The 19444-nt window shown below is 47.5% G+C and overlaps 1 protein-coding gene across 5 annotated transcripts; it reads left to right on the top strand.

Annotated features, from left to right (window-relative positions):
- Nucleotides 1-1811: 1811 nt before the first annotated feature.
- On the top strand, nt 1812-17953 carry ANKRD34B (ankyrin repeat domain 34B). Of its 5 annotated transcripts, none has more exons than XM_055143401.1 (5): nt 1812-2040; nt 2840-2982; nt 5014-5099; nt 8507-8587; nt 14144-17953. In XM_055143401.1, exon 5 carries the CDS (start codon nt 14167-14169, stop codon nt 15709-15711), a length of 1545 nt encoding a protein of 514 aa, XP_054999376.1. In that variant the 5' UTR covers nt 1812-2040; nt 2840-2982; nt 5014-5099; nt 8507-8587; nt 14144-14166; the 3' UTR covers nt 15712-17953. The 5 variants fall into 5 exon arrangements, with proteins under 5 accessions (XP_054999376.1, XP_054999371.1, XP_054999378.1 ...); XM_055143396.1 differs by lacking the exon at nt 1812-2040 and adding an exon at nt 2085-2305; XM_055143403.1 differs by lacking the exon at nt 1812-2040 and adding an exon at nt 2085-2411.
- Nucleotides 17954-19444: the final 1491 nt, after the last annotated feature.

Genomic DNA, 19444 nt, shown 5'->3' with positions numbered 1-19444 from the left:
ACTCTTCACCGATATAAACTCCCTATTGCTTTGGCCATGCCTGGGGTACTCAGAGGCTACTCCCAGCAGGAATGTGGGGGACCAGAGAGTTCTGGGGATTTGAATCTGGCATGCACCCCAACACTCTGAGTGATCTTTCTGGTCTCAATAAAAACTATTTTAGTTTTCATGGGAATTCACCCAATCTTACTCTGAGAACCTCCAATTTCTCAAAAATGGTTGTAAATGCAGGGCAAACCAGTTCCAAGCTTCCAGGTCCCTGGAACAGCTGCAACAACAGCGACAGCTCTGTGAGCTTGCTTTATATTTATCTACTAAAAAGCCAAATTCAGGAGGTTATTTTCTGAGTAAAAAATAAAATCCTGCTTAGGCAGGAGGTGTAGCTCAGCAGCAGAGTGAGTGTATGCCTCACATGCATGATGCCCTGTGTTTTATCGCCAGCACAAACAAAACAGGGCTAGAGAGTTAGTATATCAGGTAAGGCACTTGTCTTTCATGCAGCCAACCCAGGGTTTGATACCAGTATCATGTAAGATGCCCTGATCACCACCAGGAGTGATCCCTAAATACAGAGCCAGGAGTAAAGCCCTGAGCACCAGGAGTAGGGAATCATGCCTCTGCCTCTAGAAAATAAGTAACAAAAATAACTCATTGAGAACAATGGTGGTTGCCCTATGAAAAGGAAGAACTGGCTAGAGGGGTTTATTTGGTGGTGGGATGGAGTTGGAACTTTCCATACCAGTGGTGATAATGCAACACAGAAGAATAAAGCTAAACCTCTGACGTTTCATCAATATTATAAACCCACCATAAATCAATGGGGGATGAGGAATTTGGAAGAGAAAAGGAGCTATGGGAGACAGCACAGCTAGTCAGGCTCTTGTCTTCCACGTGGTTCCCTCCAGAACCTAATCTGGGCACCGCTTGTGGTCCCCGGAACATTCCAGAAGTAAGCCGTGGGTGCAGAGCCAGAAGTAAGCCCAAAGCTCCACTGGGTGTGCCACACCCCACCCCAGGCAAAAAAGAGAGAGAGAAAGTCTGTCTAGACACAAATCTACATTCTTTTCTTAGAGATCCCCAAATTATGCAATGGTTTTGATAAATCTGATCTGAACAAGCAGACAAGCTTCACAGCATTTTCTACCAGACGGATCCCAGATAAATGAAGATCTAAAAGCTGCTGCTTCGTGCCTTTCTCTTTCTCCCTCAGTGGGCTTTCGCACATGAAATTGATTTTGCTAAATTTTGTTGTGGGGAGGTTATATTTATATTTTAATAACATAATACAAAGTGTAAAACTCAATTTTAAAGAAAAGAAAGGTGGCTCTCGCCTCCCCATCTGAACTTTAGGTTTGACCTAAAGTGGGTTCCGGGGAGCTGGAGTGATAGCACAGTGGGTAGGGCGTTTGCCTTGCACGCGGCCGACCGGGGTTCGAATCCCAGCATCCCATATGGTCCCCAGAGCACCGCCAGGAGTAATTCCTGAGTGCAGAGCCAGGAGTAACCCCTGTGCATCGCTGGGTGTGACCCAAAAAGCAAAAATAAATAAATAAATAAATAAATAAAGTGGGTTCCGGATCCCCTGGGGACAGACACTTGGACCAATCCGGGGGAGCGAGCCTGGGATAAGGGGCAGGTATGGACCGGAGGAAAAGGCATCCGGAGAAGTAGCGGCTGTCTTCTCCGGAGAGAATCCTGCTGGCCTCGCTCCTGTCCAACACAGCTCAGTCGAAGACACCAGGGTTGGGGGTGCCTGTGCTAGAGAAGGCGGACCTTGGGGGGCATCAGGCAGAGCTGGAGCAGAGTGGCCCCGCCGCCCCCACCTGCCGCGCCGCCCCGCGCCCTGCGTAGCCCTAGGCAGAAGCCCCGCGCGTCCCGGGCGTCCAGCTAGGTGCACGCCGCGGAGCAGGGGCGGGGACAGGGTGGCCGTGGCCGGGTCCTCGAGCCCCTGAGGACCGCAGCCGCGCTGGACGGCACCGCGGGGACCGCGCAGAGCAGGGGACAGCACGGGTGCGGACGGCCCTCGGCGGCGCGTTCCGGGTCAGTGTGCGCGCCCCGCCGCCCGCGCCACTTCGGGAAACTTTGCTCGCAGGGGGGAGCCGAGGGCGCCGCGGGGCCCGGGGAGCACTGCAGCGGCCCGGCGAGGCGGCGGCGCCGACGGGGGCCTGTCCGGTGACTCGGCGGGGCCAGCGCGGGCCGTTCCAGCGCCTCCCGCACCCCCTGCCCGTCCTCGGCTCCGGCTGGGCGGCGCTTGGGCTTCGGAGCCGGGCGGGAGGCGGATTTCGCCCGTCTCCCGGGGATGGAGGTGGGGGAGCGCCCGGCGGTTCTGGGGTGCCGGGGAGGCGCGGATGGGCGCGCGCGCGGCCGCAGGAGCGCGCGGGCCGAGGGTCCGGCGGGGCGCGTCTCCGCAGGTGCCTCCGGCGGCCGAGGGCGCGGGGTGCGGGCGGGGAGCCCTTCGCGGCCGCTGACTCGACAAATGCGAGCGCGGAGCCGGGTCCCGGAGCCTCTCGGGCGCGCCCCGCTGCGTACCCCGACCCCGGACCCCGCGGCGCCGAGAGCCGGGGCCCAGAAGTGCGCCTGCCGCGGAGAGGGGGGCTTCGGCAGCGCCCCTCGGGTGCGCCATTTCCCGAGGGAGGGCCGCGGCCCCCGGGCTGGCGGCGCGGGGGGCCGCTCGGCAGCCGCGCTGGGCTGAACCCCCTTTCGGTGGCTGGCGATCGCCTCGGCCCGGCGGCTGCCTACCGGCCTCGGCTCGGAGACGAGGCGGCGAACCGCGCACCCCGCCCCCATCGGTGCCCCGGCGCTGTCGCCCCAGTCACCTTCCTTTGCCCTTCTCCGACAGCACCTCGGGCTGGCTCCCTCCCGCTTTCGGGAAAAAAAAACGAGGAAAACAGCTGATTCCTGGAGACGCCGGGGATCGGGAAGACGCTGTCTGCGCTTCAACAGCTTGGAATTCCCATCACCTTGCTTCCCGGCCACTTGGAGGTAGAGGTTTACTGTCTCTCTCTGTGTGTGTATGTGTTGGGAGGGGATGGGGGGCCTGCCGAGAGAGGTCCGGGGTATAGCTGGCCCAAGGCCCAGCTTCAGAGGCCTGGGGACTTGGGGCCGCAGGAGAAGACAGCAGCCCTTTGGGGGAAACAAGCTCAGCCTTTCCAGCTGTCGCCCCTTTGGGCAGTTTCTCAACATTCCATGCAATCGGGTGCCACGGAATAAAGAACACTTTTCCCTGTAAGTCCTTTCATTTACTGGGACAGTCTCCGGATGCATCTTTTTTGTGGGGGCCGGGGGGGGGGCGCAGAGGGTAGTTGACAGGCACATCTGGACGTGCTCAGTGCTTTTTCTGGGCTCTCTGCTCAAGAGGTCACTCCTCGCTTTGCTTAGACAAACCCAGAGCCACCGCATGCATAGCAAGCCCCTCAGCCCGGGTGCGCTCTCTGCCCCTCAGGTGCTGCCCCTGGCCTGGCCTGGGGGTCAGACCTGTTTGGTTCCTGGCAGTCAGGCTTCAATTCACAGCCTGGCCTGGGGCAGCTCACTAGGTCTGGGGGTGGGGGGGTTGTTTCCCCCAGACCGGTCAGGGAAGGGCTGGGAGCAGCCCGTTTGTCCTTGGCCCATTCAGACTCAAGGCTGGACTCTTCTCTAGGGACCTGTGGGCTCGCTTCCTCCCTCACCAGGTCACCTACAGCCATCACTGCCCTTCGGACTGCAGCGGGGTTTGGCCATCAGAACCCCTGGAGGTGATGACAGAGGCTGGCTGGAAAGAGTCTTATCAAATGGGCTGCAACTGCAGATTTTCTCTAAGGGTGCACAGGAAGGTCGCCCCGCCCACCCCCTTGAATATCCTGGGTGCCTGGAATCTTATTTTTCACAAGCTCTTTGTGTGATTCCTTGGTCCAAGAGGAGGCAGGAAGCCCCCCCCCCAGCCCCCCTCCCCCCCCACCAGACTAAGGACCTTGATCTCCCTTTGTCAGGCCCAGCAGGCTTCGGAGTCCCCAGTGCTGTACCTGAACCTAGAGATGCATGCTTGGAAACTGACATTGGTTGAATGCCTAAGTGGCGAGGGCCGTAGGGTCCCCTGGTCAAATCTCCACAACCATCTGCTGTCAGAGACGCATTATCCTCCTCTGAGGGATGACAAAGCCAAGTTTCCAAGGAACAGGTTCCTAGGGGTGGATCACTCAGGAGCAGATGAGGCCGGGCGAGGGACCCCCCCACACCCACCCCAGGCCTCTGCTTCCTCTGAGCACGCTCGGGCTCTGGTCCTGTGGGCAGTACCAGGTAGGGAGCAGGGCAAGTTGGAACCCCACTTGTTCATTTCCACCCCCCACGCCTCCTCCTCCATGGCCAGATAATTAACCTGACAGGAGGGGGCTCTGATTCTATTTGGAGATGGAATAAGAGGCTGGAAGGAAATTCCATTTTCCCCCTCGGAATGGAGGAGCTGGCGGGGGTGTCCTGGGGAGGAAAAGCCACAGGAAAGGCTCACACCGCCATCCAGGATGACTTTTAAAGCACCTCGGCCCTGGCACGGGTGTTGCTAGCCACCACATGAGTGCGGCACTGAAACAGAAACGCTGCTCTGTGGGCAGCTGGTATCCAAGAAGCGTGGAAACGGGAATAAAGAGAAAGGAAGGACATGGGAAGAGCTATCTGAGTCCTGGAGAACAGGCCACTGAGGAGAATGACTTAGGGAGACTTCTCTCCCCCCTGGGCTTGGTCCTCACCCTCCTTCCCTACACACAGGGGCAGCCGGGGCAGTGCCAGCCCACCCCCTAGTACCCCACTTTGTTTGCAGCGCAGGTTGGGTCCTGCAGACACACACAGGTCTGCACTCCTAAGACCGCCCCCCACCCCCCCGCAGTGTTCTCACAGACTACATGACCAGTGAGATATGAGGAGCCCGTGCACTGGAGGACTGTCTTCATGGGAAATTAAAATACTAGACTCCCAGGGCGAGTGCTGTGTGTGGAAAGAATTATTGGTATTTATGTAACTCTGAATAGCTTTGATTTCCTTCAGGAGGAACTGACAGCCGGCTGACAGGAAACTCATCCAGGGAGAGAAGAGACCTCTGTCAAGTGTGCAATTGGGAATCATGTTTACAGGTAACTTTCTATTTCCATGTAGAGTGGCTGTCTGGAGGGGTACAGGCGGCTCGAGTCTGAAATGCTTCCCTGTGTGGACAGGTGATTTTCATCCGGCTCATTGTCCTAGGAGTGAGCGTGCCCTTGCTCCCTCACCGCTCTCCACTCTGGTTTGTTGTGGGTTGCCTTCGGGCAGGGCAGAGAGCTGGGGGTTCTCACGTCTCATCTCATACACCTCGCTTTTCAGCATGCTCCCTCCCTGTTTGAAGCCGCCCCCTGTGTTCTAAGAATGCACCTTGGCCATCTTGCCTCCGAAGGTGGCTGTCTGCTGCTTAGGCGAGGCTGAAGTACCTGGGGGCTGGAGGTCTGGGTGTCTGTCCCCAGGTTCTAGGCTGTGGTCGCCTTTTCAATCTTTCCTGAGTCCCTGGGACACTTGATGTTGCAGCCCCCGCTCTGCTAAGACTCAGTTTCCAACGCTCACTTGGAATTGCTCATCTGATGATATCTCATCTCCTTTCTCCTTTGTTCTTCAGAATATGTACCTTTTTAATTTTGTCAGATATCGGATCCTAACTAGAGTGTGGGGGGAGGCTTGGAAGCAGTGAGTAGCCCTAAAAGTAGATTAAACAGGTTCTGAGATGTCAGAGGCATCCTGAATTTTAAAATTAAAAGCAATTTATCTGACTGTTTAGTAATTCATATTTTATGATGCTGAAATTATTGTATTTGGAAAATACGTGGGAAATGTACTTAAAGAATGTCTCCTTTGTAAGTGATATTTTATAAGTGATAGTTCACTTATGGAAATTATTATGCAACTAATTATGTCATCCCATTTACATTTATAAAATGTATATAAATTTACATTTATAAAACATTATTTGCAGATCCCAAGAGAAACCATGCTGAACTGTTTCATTTGTTATTTATGTCGGCTATAGAGATGAGAAATAATCAAAATTAAAGATGCTGGGCCTGCCTGAGAGATAATGCAGGGGGTAAGGCACTTGCCTTACACACTGCTGACCCCAGTTCAATCCCTGGAACTGAATCTGGCCCCCTGAACAGGGGTCACCCCTAAACACAGAACCAGGAATAGTCTATGAGCACTGCCTGGTTGGGTATGGTTCAAATCCTCCCCTTCACCCTACCCAAGAAAAGTGATGAAAGACGTCTTGATTCTTGATTCGTGTGTGTGTGTGTGTGTGTGTGTGTGTGTGTGTGTGTGTCTGCCACACCCGGAAGAGCTCATGACTTACTCCTGATTCTGCGCTCAGAAATCACTCCAGATGGAATCAGAGGACCTAAGAGATACTGGAGATCAGACCTGGGTCTCCCACGTGCAAACACCTTTGGGTCTGGTCCAAAAGTGTCTTAATTCTGTGATAAAAATTTTAAAAAGAGAAGCTAGCTTCAAGGTTAGAGCACATGCTTTGCATTTGAGAAACCCGGTTCAATAGAGCACTTCCAGGAGTAACCCCTAAGAATTATTTTAAAAGCAGCAGGCAGGGTGGGTCTGTGGGTCTATTCACCTCCAGACTTGCCCCAACTTTGGTTGTCTATTTGGAAGGGGTCACTGGATTTGCAAAGCATTTGTCAGCCAGATTCACACAGAGGGTCTGATTGAGGATTAAGACAGGATTTGCCCTGGGGGGAAGATTCACAGGAGATAGGCAGAATGGGGAGCATTGATGGGGTGGGGAACACTCAGAGATGTTCAGGGCTTACTCTTGCTTTTGTGCTCAGGGATCAGTCCTGGTGGTATTCAGGAGGGCATATGTGGTGCTAGGATTGAACCGGAGTGGGTTGCATGCAAGACAGTTGCTTTAGCTTCTGGACTATCTTGCTGGCCTCAGGGGGCAGCATTTTTGAGTTGGGACACCTGCAGGCAGGTGAAGTAGTGAAGTGGAACCTCTTTATCACAGAGATTTCATGGAAAGAGGACAAGGCATTGCAACAGAGGAATTATTCTCCCATGGCACTGATTTTAGGAAGAGACACAGGCACTCTTGTGGAGAATCAGATAGCCAATATTTTTGTCTGAGAAAAACGAACATCTTCACAATGTCTAAATTGCTGTACTAAGTGTGACCAGTTGAGAGAGTTCCCAGAATTCTAGTGGGTATGGCCTTGGAGTCTTGGGGAATGCCAAACACTGCAGAGTCCAAGCAGCCCCATGTCCTTGAGCCATCGCACCTATGGTCAAGAATCACTGGGAGCGACCACCAGCCCCCTGAGCACTGCTTGGGAGTCTTCTCCAGAGAATAGCGAGCAATCCAATGAGCTTTAAGCATCTTTAGAGCAAACAAACAGTAAGCCTCATGGAGGATTTTTGTTGGATGAACCTTCAGTACTTGCCTACATCCACGTGGCATGCTGGTACAACTGCCCTCTCTCTCTCTCTCTCTCTCTCTCTCTCTCTCTCTCTCTCTCTCTCTCTCTCTCTCTCTCTCCCTCCCTCCCTCTCTCTCCCTTCTCCCTCTCTCTCCCCTCTCCCTCTCTCTCTCCCCTCTCCCTCTCTCTTCCTGTCTTTCTCTCTCACTCTCTCTTCTCTCTCTCTTTCTCTTCTTCTCTCTCTCCTCTCTCTCTCTCCTCTCTCTCTCTCCCTCCCTCCCTCTCTCTCCCCTCTCCCTCTCTCTTCCTGTCTTTCTCTCTCACTCTCTCTTTCTCTTCTTCTCTCTCTCTCTCCTCTCTCTCTCTCTCTCTCTCTCTCTCTCTCTCTCTCTCTCTCTCTCTCTTCTCTCACTCTCCTTTATCCCTCTCTTGCTCTCTCCCCTGAGGCCAAAGCACCAGAGGCACCACTGCCCCTCAGGTATGCAGCTCCAGTGCCATCACCGATGCTTCTGCTCCTAAAACCTCGCCTTGATGGAAGTTGTGACAGAGAGTGGTCGGGTTTAGTGTTGCAATGGGGGAGGAGGAGGCTTAACATGAAGATAGACAAAAAAGGTTTGAAAGTCCAGTTTCTTATAAGACTTCATAAACTGGGGTAGGGAGGACACAGCTTGCAGTGCTTAGGGGCTATTCTGTGCTCTGGAGTGAGCCCTAACGTTGCTTGGGGGATGTGATGGAAAGGACTGAACTGCGGTCAGAAGGCTGTGAGGCCTTACTCTCGCCAGCCCTGTCAGACTTCATTTTTTAGAAACAAGATTGGCCAGCACTCAGTGACTCTCTGAGAATAGAATATTGAAATCTGGTGACTCGCTCTCAGTTGCATGTATGTTTCTCAACTGTTACTCTTGGTCAAAGGTATTTTTACATAATTGACAAAAACCTCTTCTTGAATTGCAGCTACTGTTTTATTTTTTGTAGTTAATATTATGTTCCAGCTCATTTGTCTAAATCTTTTTGCATTATTAAACCCATTTGTATGTGGAAAATGCTAAAAGAAGATTCTTTTGTCATGCCTGTCTCACATGAGCTCTTTTCAGATGCTTTGCATTCAGAATAGACCTCTGAATTAGGACCCAGCCTCTCAACCAACCTGCCGCTACTGAGTTCCTGAATTGCAGGTACGTGAGCAAGGAGATAGAAAGCGTGCCTTCCTCTCATTGGCTGTCTGTACTGGCCAGAAGGTCTAGGCTGACCATCACGAATGATCAAATGACAATGCATATGATCATCTTCCAAATAGTGCCTCTCTGGAATTTACAGTTGAAATTCTTTGATAGTCTGGGCATAAATATCATATAATAATGGTATTTATTTTATGTATTAATAATACATGTAGATGGCTTATGTTATAAAAGGATTTGATGGAGTTTTTATAAATTGTAGTCATGAAATATATCTTCTGTAAATGCTTTGTTCTTCCTATTCATGCTCTATTTTGGAGGCGAGGTGTTAGGGCCACACCCACTCTGGGGCTATTCCTGGGTCTGTGCTCAGGAGTGAACCCTGTTCCCGCTCAGGGGACCACATGTGGTGCTAGGGATTGAACCAGAGTCAGTTGCATGCACAGCAAGTGCTTTAATTCCTGCAACTTCCAGACCATTTTTTCCAAATTTGTGTCCGTGGTCGAGCCAGGGACCAGCATCTAGGTGGTACACTATAGGGTCTTTCAGCCTTGGAGCTTCTGTCCCTTGAGTCCTTAATAACTGCTTGGTCTTAATACTTTTCTCTTTTGCTCCTCTCTTTCCCTCCTGCCCCTCTTTTTTACTTCCTAAAACCTCTAAATGTTATGATAATTTTCCTGGCCTAATCTTCTAATTTTCTTTCTTTATTCTCTTTGCTAGAGTGTTTTCATCAACATTACCATCCAACCCTTCCACTGAGTTTTGCAATTTTATGGTTTTACCTTTTGGAGAACACTTTATGTCTCGAATATCCCTTTTTCATGGAATCTTGAAACTGTGAAATAATCTTATTCTTGTTTCACGGTTACAAATATCTTCTTATCCCTTGAGGGCCTGATATTATTCATTTCTTTTTTTGTGAGAGTGAACAACCTTCCCCCAAATGCTCAGGAGGTTTGGTGGTTTAAAGCTTCAGCCCAGCTCGGGGTGTGAGGCAGGAGGCCCTCAACCACTGGTGCATTGGGGTGGCGGGGGCAGGGGAGGGAGGGACTTCAGGGTTCTGGGAATCAAACTTGGGGCCTGGTTGATACAAGGCACGCACTCTGGCCCCTGGAGCCAGCTCTCTCTCCCCAACCCAGAATCTGTTTTTCTGACACTGCAGGCAGTGCCCTTTGGTGCTGGCCAAAGCAGGGTTACACCTCAAGTAGCAAGGACTTGAATCTAACTGCATTTCTTAATGACCTCAACAGCCTCTCAGCTCATTCCCCTTGTTCTTGCACTTCCTGCTGCTTCTCAAAGATTTGAGAGCTGAGTTCCCAGCGGCAGCAGCATCATTAACGGGCACCGTCCCACAGGCTGTCCAAGTCCGTTCCCACCAGCCCCTCTGCTTTCTGGCTTCCCAGAGGTTGCTTTTGTCTTCTCTCATTTGCCCCATTATTTTCGTGAGTTTGTCTTTTAAAAACATTCTTTGTTTTTTAGGAGGTCTCACCTGCTAAAAGATGTGCCTGAGCTTTGGCCACGTCAGCCTTAATTGAGCCTGCTTTAATGATGAATAGCTGGGTTATTTCTAGCCACAAGGCCTCTGCACAGGCTGATTCTCCGCGTCTCTTGCTCCCGGACTGGCCTGCCCAGCTGCTTAGGCTGTGCTCAAGACCTGGCTCTGCTGGTTGGCCTCAGAGGCCCTGAGGACGCCCAGGTCATCCAAGCCTGTGTGTTTTTATGATTTGAACTCATTATCTACAGTTTTTACAGCATCTCTGAAGCAGGTCCAGAGAAATTAGGAATTGAAATCAATATCAGATACCAGAAAACCTGTCTGGTTAGGGATGACTGAGAATGCGGAGAATGTCCCCCCCTTCACTTGTCCTACAGGATAAGTGGACAGAAACCTTAATCAGATATCTCGATCTGCAGTCACACAGGAAGTGCCGCAGGAAACTCAGTCCCTGAGTGAATGTATTGATCGCCCAGGCACCCACCTGTCTGGAGCTTACCCACCCTCTTTGCCAGTGTGCTTCTCTGCTCTCTTTTTGTATAAAAGCCTGTCTTGTGAGAAAGCGGACGAGATGGTTTGCTTGAGAACAGAAGTCTGCCATCTTCCAACCTGCCAACTTGCTGCTAATGAACTTCTTTTGCAGATGCCTCACTTGCTTCTCCTTTGAGTGGAATGGAACATTCAGGGTGATGTCTCTTGCAGACCATCGAGTAAGCTCCTGGCAGCTAGGATTTGCACCGTAGTAGCTCAGTGACAGTGTCTGGGAGCTGATAGCTGCTTCCCAGGGGATTTTTGTGCATATCTGTCTTTCTCTTTTTCCTTCACTTTCTTGGTAGCTTCTTTCTATTTAGAAATTTCCATCAGAAAGTAATATCCCTAATTCTTTTCCATGTTACATATTCCCCTTGTCTTCTCTTTGCTGCTCTCATTGCCATAACCGAAAGCTGCAGACTTTGCTGGCAGTGCTTGACAGGAGTTGCACATTTTTCCTTGCAGTGCAACCACACCCTTGGTTGTCAAGTGCTTGAGCCTGGACACTTGGTTGTGACCCTGGAGATCCCCAGTAGCAATGGCCCTTGGACTGTATTCAGCATGTGAGGCACTGCCAGAGATTGAACCCACTCATTCCTGGCAGGCAGGAGTTCAACAACTGGGCTGTCCCCAGGCCATGACCCATGGTCCATGGGTCTCTTAAAAGTCAGTGAGTAGAGCTACCACTTGCCTTGCACAGAGCAGACCTGGGCTTAATCCCTGGCACCCCATATGGTCCCCAAGTACTGGCAGAAGTGATTTCTGATTGCAGAGCAGAAGCCCTGAGCCCCATGGGAGTGGCCCCAAACAAAAATAAGCAAATAAATAAAAGCATTTAGTAACATAAATACTAATTATTTATTTCTGAACTCCAGTCAATTGAAGGAATAGGTTTAAATATTGTATAAACTCCCATTTCATTTTTCTCCCCAGGTCTGTCTGTTTAAACACAAACATTTCCTCTGTTTTAGATAAAGACAATCCTCACTACCTCATGAAATTAAACATGGAAAACATTTGAATACTGTTACTGTCATCCCGTTGCTCATCGATTTGTTTGAGTGGGCACCAGTAACGTCTCTAATTGAGAGACTTATTGTTACTGTTTTTGGCATATCCAATACGCACGGTAGCTTGCCAGGCTCTGCTGTGCGGGCTCCATACTCTCAGTAGCTTGCCGGGCTCTCTGAGAGGGGCGGAGAAATTGAACTCACGTAGGCCGAGTGAAAGGCGAGCGCCCAACCGCTGTGCTATCGATCCAGCCTGAAAACATTTGAATACAAATTATTTAAATAAACTATACAAACATAACTTTCAGGTTTTAAGACAGAAAAATTGTTTATAAGGTCTACATGTCTTCATTCTCTGTATGAATGAATGAAGACATGTAGACTTTATAGCACAACGGGTAGGGCATTTGCCTTGCACGCAGCTGACCCGGGTTTGATTCCTCCGTCCCTCTCATAGAGCTTGGTAAGCTACTGAGAGTATCCAGCCCACATGGCAAGGCCTGGCAAGCTACCCGTGGCATTTTCGATATCACAAAAACAGTAACAACAAGTCTCACAATGGAGACGTTACTGGTGCCCAATCAAGCAAATCGATTAACAACGGGATGACAGTGACAGACAGACATGTCTTCATTCAAGGGATTAGCCTAGAGCAGAGCTTCTTAAAATTTTTTTCACTTGTGACCCTCCTCTCCCCCCAACCCTATTTGGAGAGTTTCGGGACTACCTGGACTGGAGCAATAGCACAGTGGGTAGAGCGTTTGCCTTGCATGTGGCTGACCTGGGTTCAATTCCTCCGCCCCTCTCAGAGAGCCTGGCAAGCTACCGAGAGTATTCCGCCCGCACGCCAAAGCCTGGCAAGCTACCCGTGGCGTATTTGATATGCCAATAACAGTAACAACAAGTCTCACAATGGAGACGTTACTGGTGCCTGCTCAAGCAAATCAATGGTACATGGTACGGGAGGACAGTGCTACAGTGCTACCTGTGATAGTCAGGGCTTACTTCTGACTCTGTACTCAGGAAATCCCCCTGGTGGTGATGGGGGTGAGGGGTATACAGGTGTCAGGGATCAAACAAAGGTTGGGTGTTTACAAGGCAAGTGCCTTAATCCCTGTATCATCTCGCCAGCCCCCACTTGTGGCCCCTTTTCACCTGACAAATGCTTCCTGAGCAAGTGCTATCAGAATACCTCAGATTCATTATGTGATTGTTTTTGACTTAATTGTTGGTCACTGCACACTCAGAAAATTTCTATTATTGCTAATTTTTCCCCCTCACCTTTACATTCAGTTATTTGATCCCATATGGTTCCTGACCCACAATTTAAGAAACTAGGGCCTAGAATACACAATGTACTGCGGTAACCCAGCAGAATTTGCTAACCCTATAATCTAGTCAGTGTCTGTTTTAAGTACTGGATCAAGAAGAGAGCGTAATCACAGACTATTTATCTGTCTCGGTGTTAATTCCAGAAATGTGTCAGCTATTTTAATATCTTGTAGCCCAAAAATATTTTCATACTTTAAAAGAAGCAGAAATGCCCCTGAAATGAATAATTTAAATATTAATTGTATTATTCAACTGAATAGCACATTTAAGTAATTTAAAACAAGGCTTATATTAGGTTATGATAAGCATGTTCTATTTTAAATGATTCATAGAATTTTGGCTTTTCTGCTTTAATTTATGTTTTAGTATTATATAAAAATTTTTTGGTCAGAGAGACAACTCAAATTGTAGGGTACATGCCTAGTATGTACATTGCCCTGAATTTAATCTCTTGCACAGTATGGCACCCCTAATACCAGTAGAAATGGGCCCTCTCCCAATATTTTCGCAAGTAGGGCTGGAGAGATAGTACAATGGGTAAGTTGCTTCCCTTGCATGTTGCTGACCTGGGTTTGATTCCCAGCGCCCCACATAGACCTTAAGCCCTGCCAGGAGTAGGTCCTGAGCACAGAACCAGGTATAAGCCCTGAGCACCACTAGATGTGGCCTCAAATAAACTAAAAACCCAAACCCATTGTTTTCACAAGTAGAAAATACGCAGTTATTGTTAAATTAAGTTGGGATTTAGGGGAGTATTAGATTGGTGTTGTAAGTATTCAAGAAAATTCTGAGAGTAAGTTTTAATTCCCTAGAGATGGTTATTATTCCATGTTGCAATTCACTCCTTACTTTGCATTTATAGCATAATCTATTGAATATTCTCTTTCTTGATACCCACTTTGGAAACTGAGTGTGGCTAACAAAATGAATATAAATTGAGACATTGATTCTGGTTTTTTTTTTTTTTGGCTTTTTGGGTCACACCCGGCTATGTACAGGGGTTACTCCTGGCTCATGCACTCAGGAATTACCCCTGGTAGTGCTCAGGGGACCATAGGGGGTGCTGGGAATAGAACCCGGGTCGGTCGCATGCAAGGCAAATGCCCTCCCCGCTGTGCTGTCGCTCCAATCCTGGAGACATTGATTCTGGCTAATCATTTGTTCTTCGTCTTCTCTGATAAGCAGGTATTGATTTCTGACTTTGGAAGATGGATGAAGGTGTAGACATTTCCAGTGATGGAAACTCCCTCATCAAAGCTGTGCACCAGAGTCGCCTGCGCCTCACCAGACTCTTGCTGGAAGGCGGGGCTTACATTAACGAGAGCAATGACCGAGGAGAAACACCTTTAATGATCGCTTGTAAGTCCAAGCATGTGGACCACCAGAGTGTCAGTAAAGCCAAAATGGTTAAGTACCTGCTAGAAAACAATGCGGATCCCAACATACAGGACAAATCTGGGAAAACCGCCTTGATGCATGCTTGCCTAGAGAAAGCTGGTCCAGAGGTGGTTTCCTTGCTCCTCAAGAGCGGGGCTGACCTCAGCTTGCAAGACCATTCCAGTTACTCGGCCCTTGTGTATGCTATAAATTCCGAAGACAGAGAGACCTTGAAAGTTCTTCTTAGCGCTTGCAAGGCTAAAGGGAAAGAGGTTATCATCATAACCACAGCAAAATCACCCTCTGGCAGGCACACAACGAAGCAGTACTTAAACATGCCTCCAGGTGATCTGGACGAGTGTCCTTCCCCAGACACCTGCACCACGCCATCAGAAATTGACATCAAAACTGCCTCCTCGCCACTTACTCCTTCTTCGGAAACAGAAAGGACCCTCTTTGGCTTCAAAGACCTGGAGTCTGCAGGAAGCAGCGATGATGCGCGGGAGCCCGACTCCCCGGTGAGGAAACCCGCCTTGGTCCCCACGGGACCCAAGCTACCCCAGCCTGCGGGCCGCATCAAGAGTACCCCCTCCTTAATGCATCAGAACAGAGTGGCCTCTCTGCAAGAGGAGCTCCAGGATATCACACCGGAGGAAGAATTATCCTACAAAGCCAACGGGCTGGCACTTTCCAAGCGATTCATCACCAGACACCAAAGCATCGATATCAAAGACACTGCATATATGCTGAGAAACTTTGATCAGGCCAGCTCAAGAAAGATGTCCTATGAGGAAATAAATTATCCATCTTTTTTTCCAGAAGGAAACCAGCAGTGCACTGAAATCCCTGTTGACCAGGACCCAGACTCTAACCAGACGATCTTTGCTTCTACCTTAAAAAATATCGTCCAGAAAAGAAACTCGGGAGCAAATCATTACAGCTCTGATTCCCAGCTCTCAGCCGGTCCCACCCCGACCGCTTTAGAGGATGGCAAAGCACTAACTGGAAAGAAAAAGATACTGTCTCCGGGTTCTTCCTTGCTTTCCGGGTCCAAAGAAGTGCTGGAGAACATGGCCCCAGGGCCCCTGAGCCGGCGCAACCACGCGGTGCTAGAAAGGCGGGGCTCGGGGGCGTTCCCTTTAGATCACTGCATCCCCCTAACCAGGCCAGGATTCCTGCCCCCCCTCAATGTGAATCCACACCCTCCCTTCTCAGATATCAATGCCAACAACAAGCTCTCCAGCCTTCTTTCTTGTGGTCAGAAAGTCCTTATGCCCACAGCTCCTGTTTTCCCCAAAGAATACAAAAGTAAAAAAATGTTGTTCCGGAGACAATCCTTGCAAACCGAGCAAATCAAGCAGTTAGTAAATTTTTAAGAGATGGCTAGAAAATGCGTTTTGCTCACACTGTGTCAGAGTTCTATAGAAGTAAAAAAGAAATCTTGCGTGGTCATCCTTTCATATCTCAGAATTGATTAGACAGATCATTGTACTAGACACTGTGAACACACAAGTAACAATAGAGTTTCACTAAAGGAATTCTCAAAATTAAGACGATTATTTTCTCAAAACAGACAATATTTGGGGCTGGAGCGAAAGCACAGCGGGTAGGGCGTTTGCCTTGCAGCGGTTGACCCAGGTTCAATTCCCAGCATCCCATATGGTCCCCTGAGCACCGTCAGGGGTAATTCCTGAGTGCAGAGCCAGGAGTAACGGCTGTGCATTGCCGGGTGTGACCCAGAAAGAAAAAAAAAAACAGACAATATTTAATGACCTTTACATGGCCCAATATTTTTAATTTAAACAAAAATAAAAAAGAAGGTCACATATATGTTGGAGATACTGTTTTTCAGATTTGCCAAATAGTTTATTAGAAACACTTGAGATCATGTCAGTAAATAAGATTGTAATTTTCCATGATCCATAAAAGAAAATATTGACAGCTATAACTGTCTCTGATTAATAAGCAAAACTGCAAAGAATACATGAAATAATTCTTTTTTAAAAAAATAAATAAAATATTGACTGAGTCATAATACAACATGGGTAGGGTGCTTACCTTGTATACACCTGACCCCAGGAGAGTCAATCCCTGGCATCCTATATGGTTCTCTGAGCCCCTCCAGGAGTAATTCCTGAGTACAGAGCCAGGAGAAACCCTTGAGCATTGGAGGTTGTGGCCCCCAAAACAAATCAAACAAACAAATAAGTTTGCTATGGGCTGGGGAGATGGCTGAAAGGGCAGAAGTCCCCATCTAATCCTGAGCACTAATTTCTGAGCACTAATCCTCCAAGTGGGAATAGCCTCTGAGCACTGACAGGTGTGGTCAAAAAAGGTAGTGGTGGTGTTGGTGGGTGTTAACAAACAAATGTTGACTTCAGGAAGATGAAGATACAATTTTTAAAATCTTGAATGGCACCCAAGAGGTAGGATAGTGATATACTTTGCATGCAGTCCATCCCATGCCGTTCAGTGCCCTGGTATCACATGGTCCCCACCCACAATTCTGTCAGCTGAGAATTGCCAGGAGGTTCCCCCAGGTCTCCTGAGCACTTCTTGGGAGCCCCACCCCCATCAAAAGGTCAACCAATAGATTGGGCAGCTAATATTCACATGGTCATGTTAATCAGTTTCTAGGTAGCAGATCAGAGTTTTAGGAGCCTGTGGTAGTGTGCTGTGTTTTTGCTTTGTTTTCATTTTTAAAACAAACATCCCCGATATGTTATCTTATGGAATTCTTTATCTGTATCTTTTCGTGTCTGTTAATATTTTTTAATGCCTATCCGGGTTCCCTGTAACAAGATAACACAAAATTGAAAAGGTTTCCTCTTACATCCAACTATTTTTGTCATTCCAAAGACAACAAGCAAGTTTGAGATTTAGAAATAGAAATTAAATGCTTGCTTCATTTAAAAAAGAAAAATTGTTAGATTACCTTAGGTTAGCAAAATTAAGAAAACCAGTAGAAACTTAACTTATAAAATGTACTTCAGTATTTGGTCAATATTAAACAATATATTTTTATTTCTAATTAATAATTATTAGAAACAAATATGGATGATTTCCTTAGTGTGGCATTACAATCATCTAGTATTTTAGGGCCTGTGAATAACTCTAATAAAGTAAATACTGTGCAGCCATCATAAAAAAATGTAAGATGACTATCATCTACATGATCTCAAAATATGGTGTTTAGATGAAAAGTCCTTATTTCAATCTAGCACAAAAAATAACTAAGATATACAAACCTGAGTGATTTGGTCATTGTCACAAAGCTTTCTTTGTCTTCTGTTAGTAGGTGATCCTAACAATGTGATATTTGCAAGTTGTAATGTACGTAGTAATTAGTTTCTTGTGGATCTTATTTGAAAAAAATTATTGGAGTTTTCCTGTTTAGTGTTGTAAAGAACACTATATTAATAATATTAGAGCTATTTTTTTTTACTCTGAACTTAGAACTGTACCCGTAGTTTATAGGGTAATTCTTTTCTTGCTAGATTTAATATTGAGAAAAGTGCTTTGCTGTAAATTGTAAGATATAGTTTGGAAGAATACATAAATAGATATATATGTAAATAAACATCATAAAATGGTATCAATAAAGATTTTAAAATCTCATTTGGATTGCCATTGACTTTTATTTCTCTCAAATACTGGTAATAAGCATTTCAAGATCATTTCAAGAGAAAATTATGCCATATATTTTTACTTAGAGCAAATAAAACACTAAGAAAGAATAACTTTTCTTACTGTTGTCATCTCAACAACAACAAAATACTTAGGGGGATTACAACTTTTAAACTCTTGAAGGAACTTAAATCTTCTCTATTCCTAACAATATTTTAAGGACTGAGGCTATTTGGAACTGGATGTTATGCCATTCAGTATAATATATCACTGGGATCCCAGGGGTAACAGACAAATAATTAAATCAGAAACCAGAGGCTTATATGTTATGTTTAAGCCTCATGTGGAAGTATGATTTAGCTTTAACTTGAAGGTATGGTGATGCTTTATTAGTTTTACAGCCTCTTCTATTAGTTAATTGTGGCACTGATTTCCAAAAAGGATAACTACTACTGATGGCAAAGGTGGTTTTGTGGAAGACATAAGGCTACCTTATTTACAAAGGCAAGTGTTTACAGTACCTGTCCAGGCAATGGCCCAGGGAAGCTGGTGACCACCTGTATGACATTTTCTCTGGGAGACCCACCCATAGGGCATCCAGTACCTTTAAAATGCTCAGAAAGGACTAGAGAGTGGATAAAGCAGTTACCTTGCATGTGGCGACCCTAGATCATTCTCCAGTACCATATATAGTTCCCTGAGTACTGCCAGGAGAGATTCCTGAGCACAGAGCCAGGAATAGCCTGTGAACACATTTGGGTGTGACACCCCCCTCCACAAAAAAATGAAATAAAGCAAGCAATCCCACTTGCAGGCATCTACCCCAAAGGTCCCCAAATTCTATTCATAAAAGACATTTACATTTCTGTGTTCATTGAAGCACTATTCACAGTAGCCGAAATCTGAAAGCCAATGACATGTTCAAGAACAGGTGACTGAATAGAGAAACGTATGTACACTCTACCACCTCATGACTGAACCTTGAAGAGACTCCAAACTGCCAAAAATTACAGGTATGCTGGTCCTCAGGCTGAGAACTCTGGGGTCTTCTTGGAGTTCGGGGTGCAGCCTACCTCCACCCCTCCATATTTCTGGAAGCCTCAGCAGCCATACCCACATCCCACAAATCATCACCATGTAAATTCACTGCCCAGTTAAATATCCTGGCAACATTCTGGAGCTAATGTTGCCATGTGACACCAAACTCTACAATACACACAACCCAGTAGGAGCACAGGAAATTAGATGGGAAAGTAACATAGAAGCCAATCAAGCTCAATAAATAAAAACCTTAACACAGAAGCCTCAACTAGCAACAACAATTTAATAAACCCTCAGACAAGGATGCAAGTTCCCATGGTAAGATATAACAGCTCTCACAAATTTTCTTTTGCTAAAATTATGTTTTGATAATTCCACTAGCCACTGAGTTGTAGCAGGCAATACAAATAATATATTTTGTGTCGGAAAAGGGGGTAAGTT

The sequence above is a fragment of the Sorex araneus genome, chromosome 1 (assembly GCF_027595985.1).
Source record: "Sorex araneus isolate mSorAra2 chromosome 1, mSorAra2.pri, whole genome shotgun sequence".
Taxonomy (NCBI): domain Eukaryota; kingdom Metazoa; phylum Chordata; class Mammalia; order Eulipotyphla; family Soricidae; genus Sorex; species Sorex araneus.
This window is presented reverse-complemented; position numbering and strand designations above follow the sequence as displayed.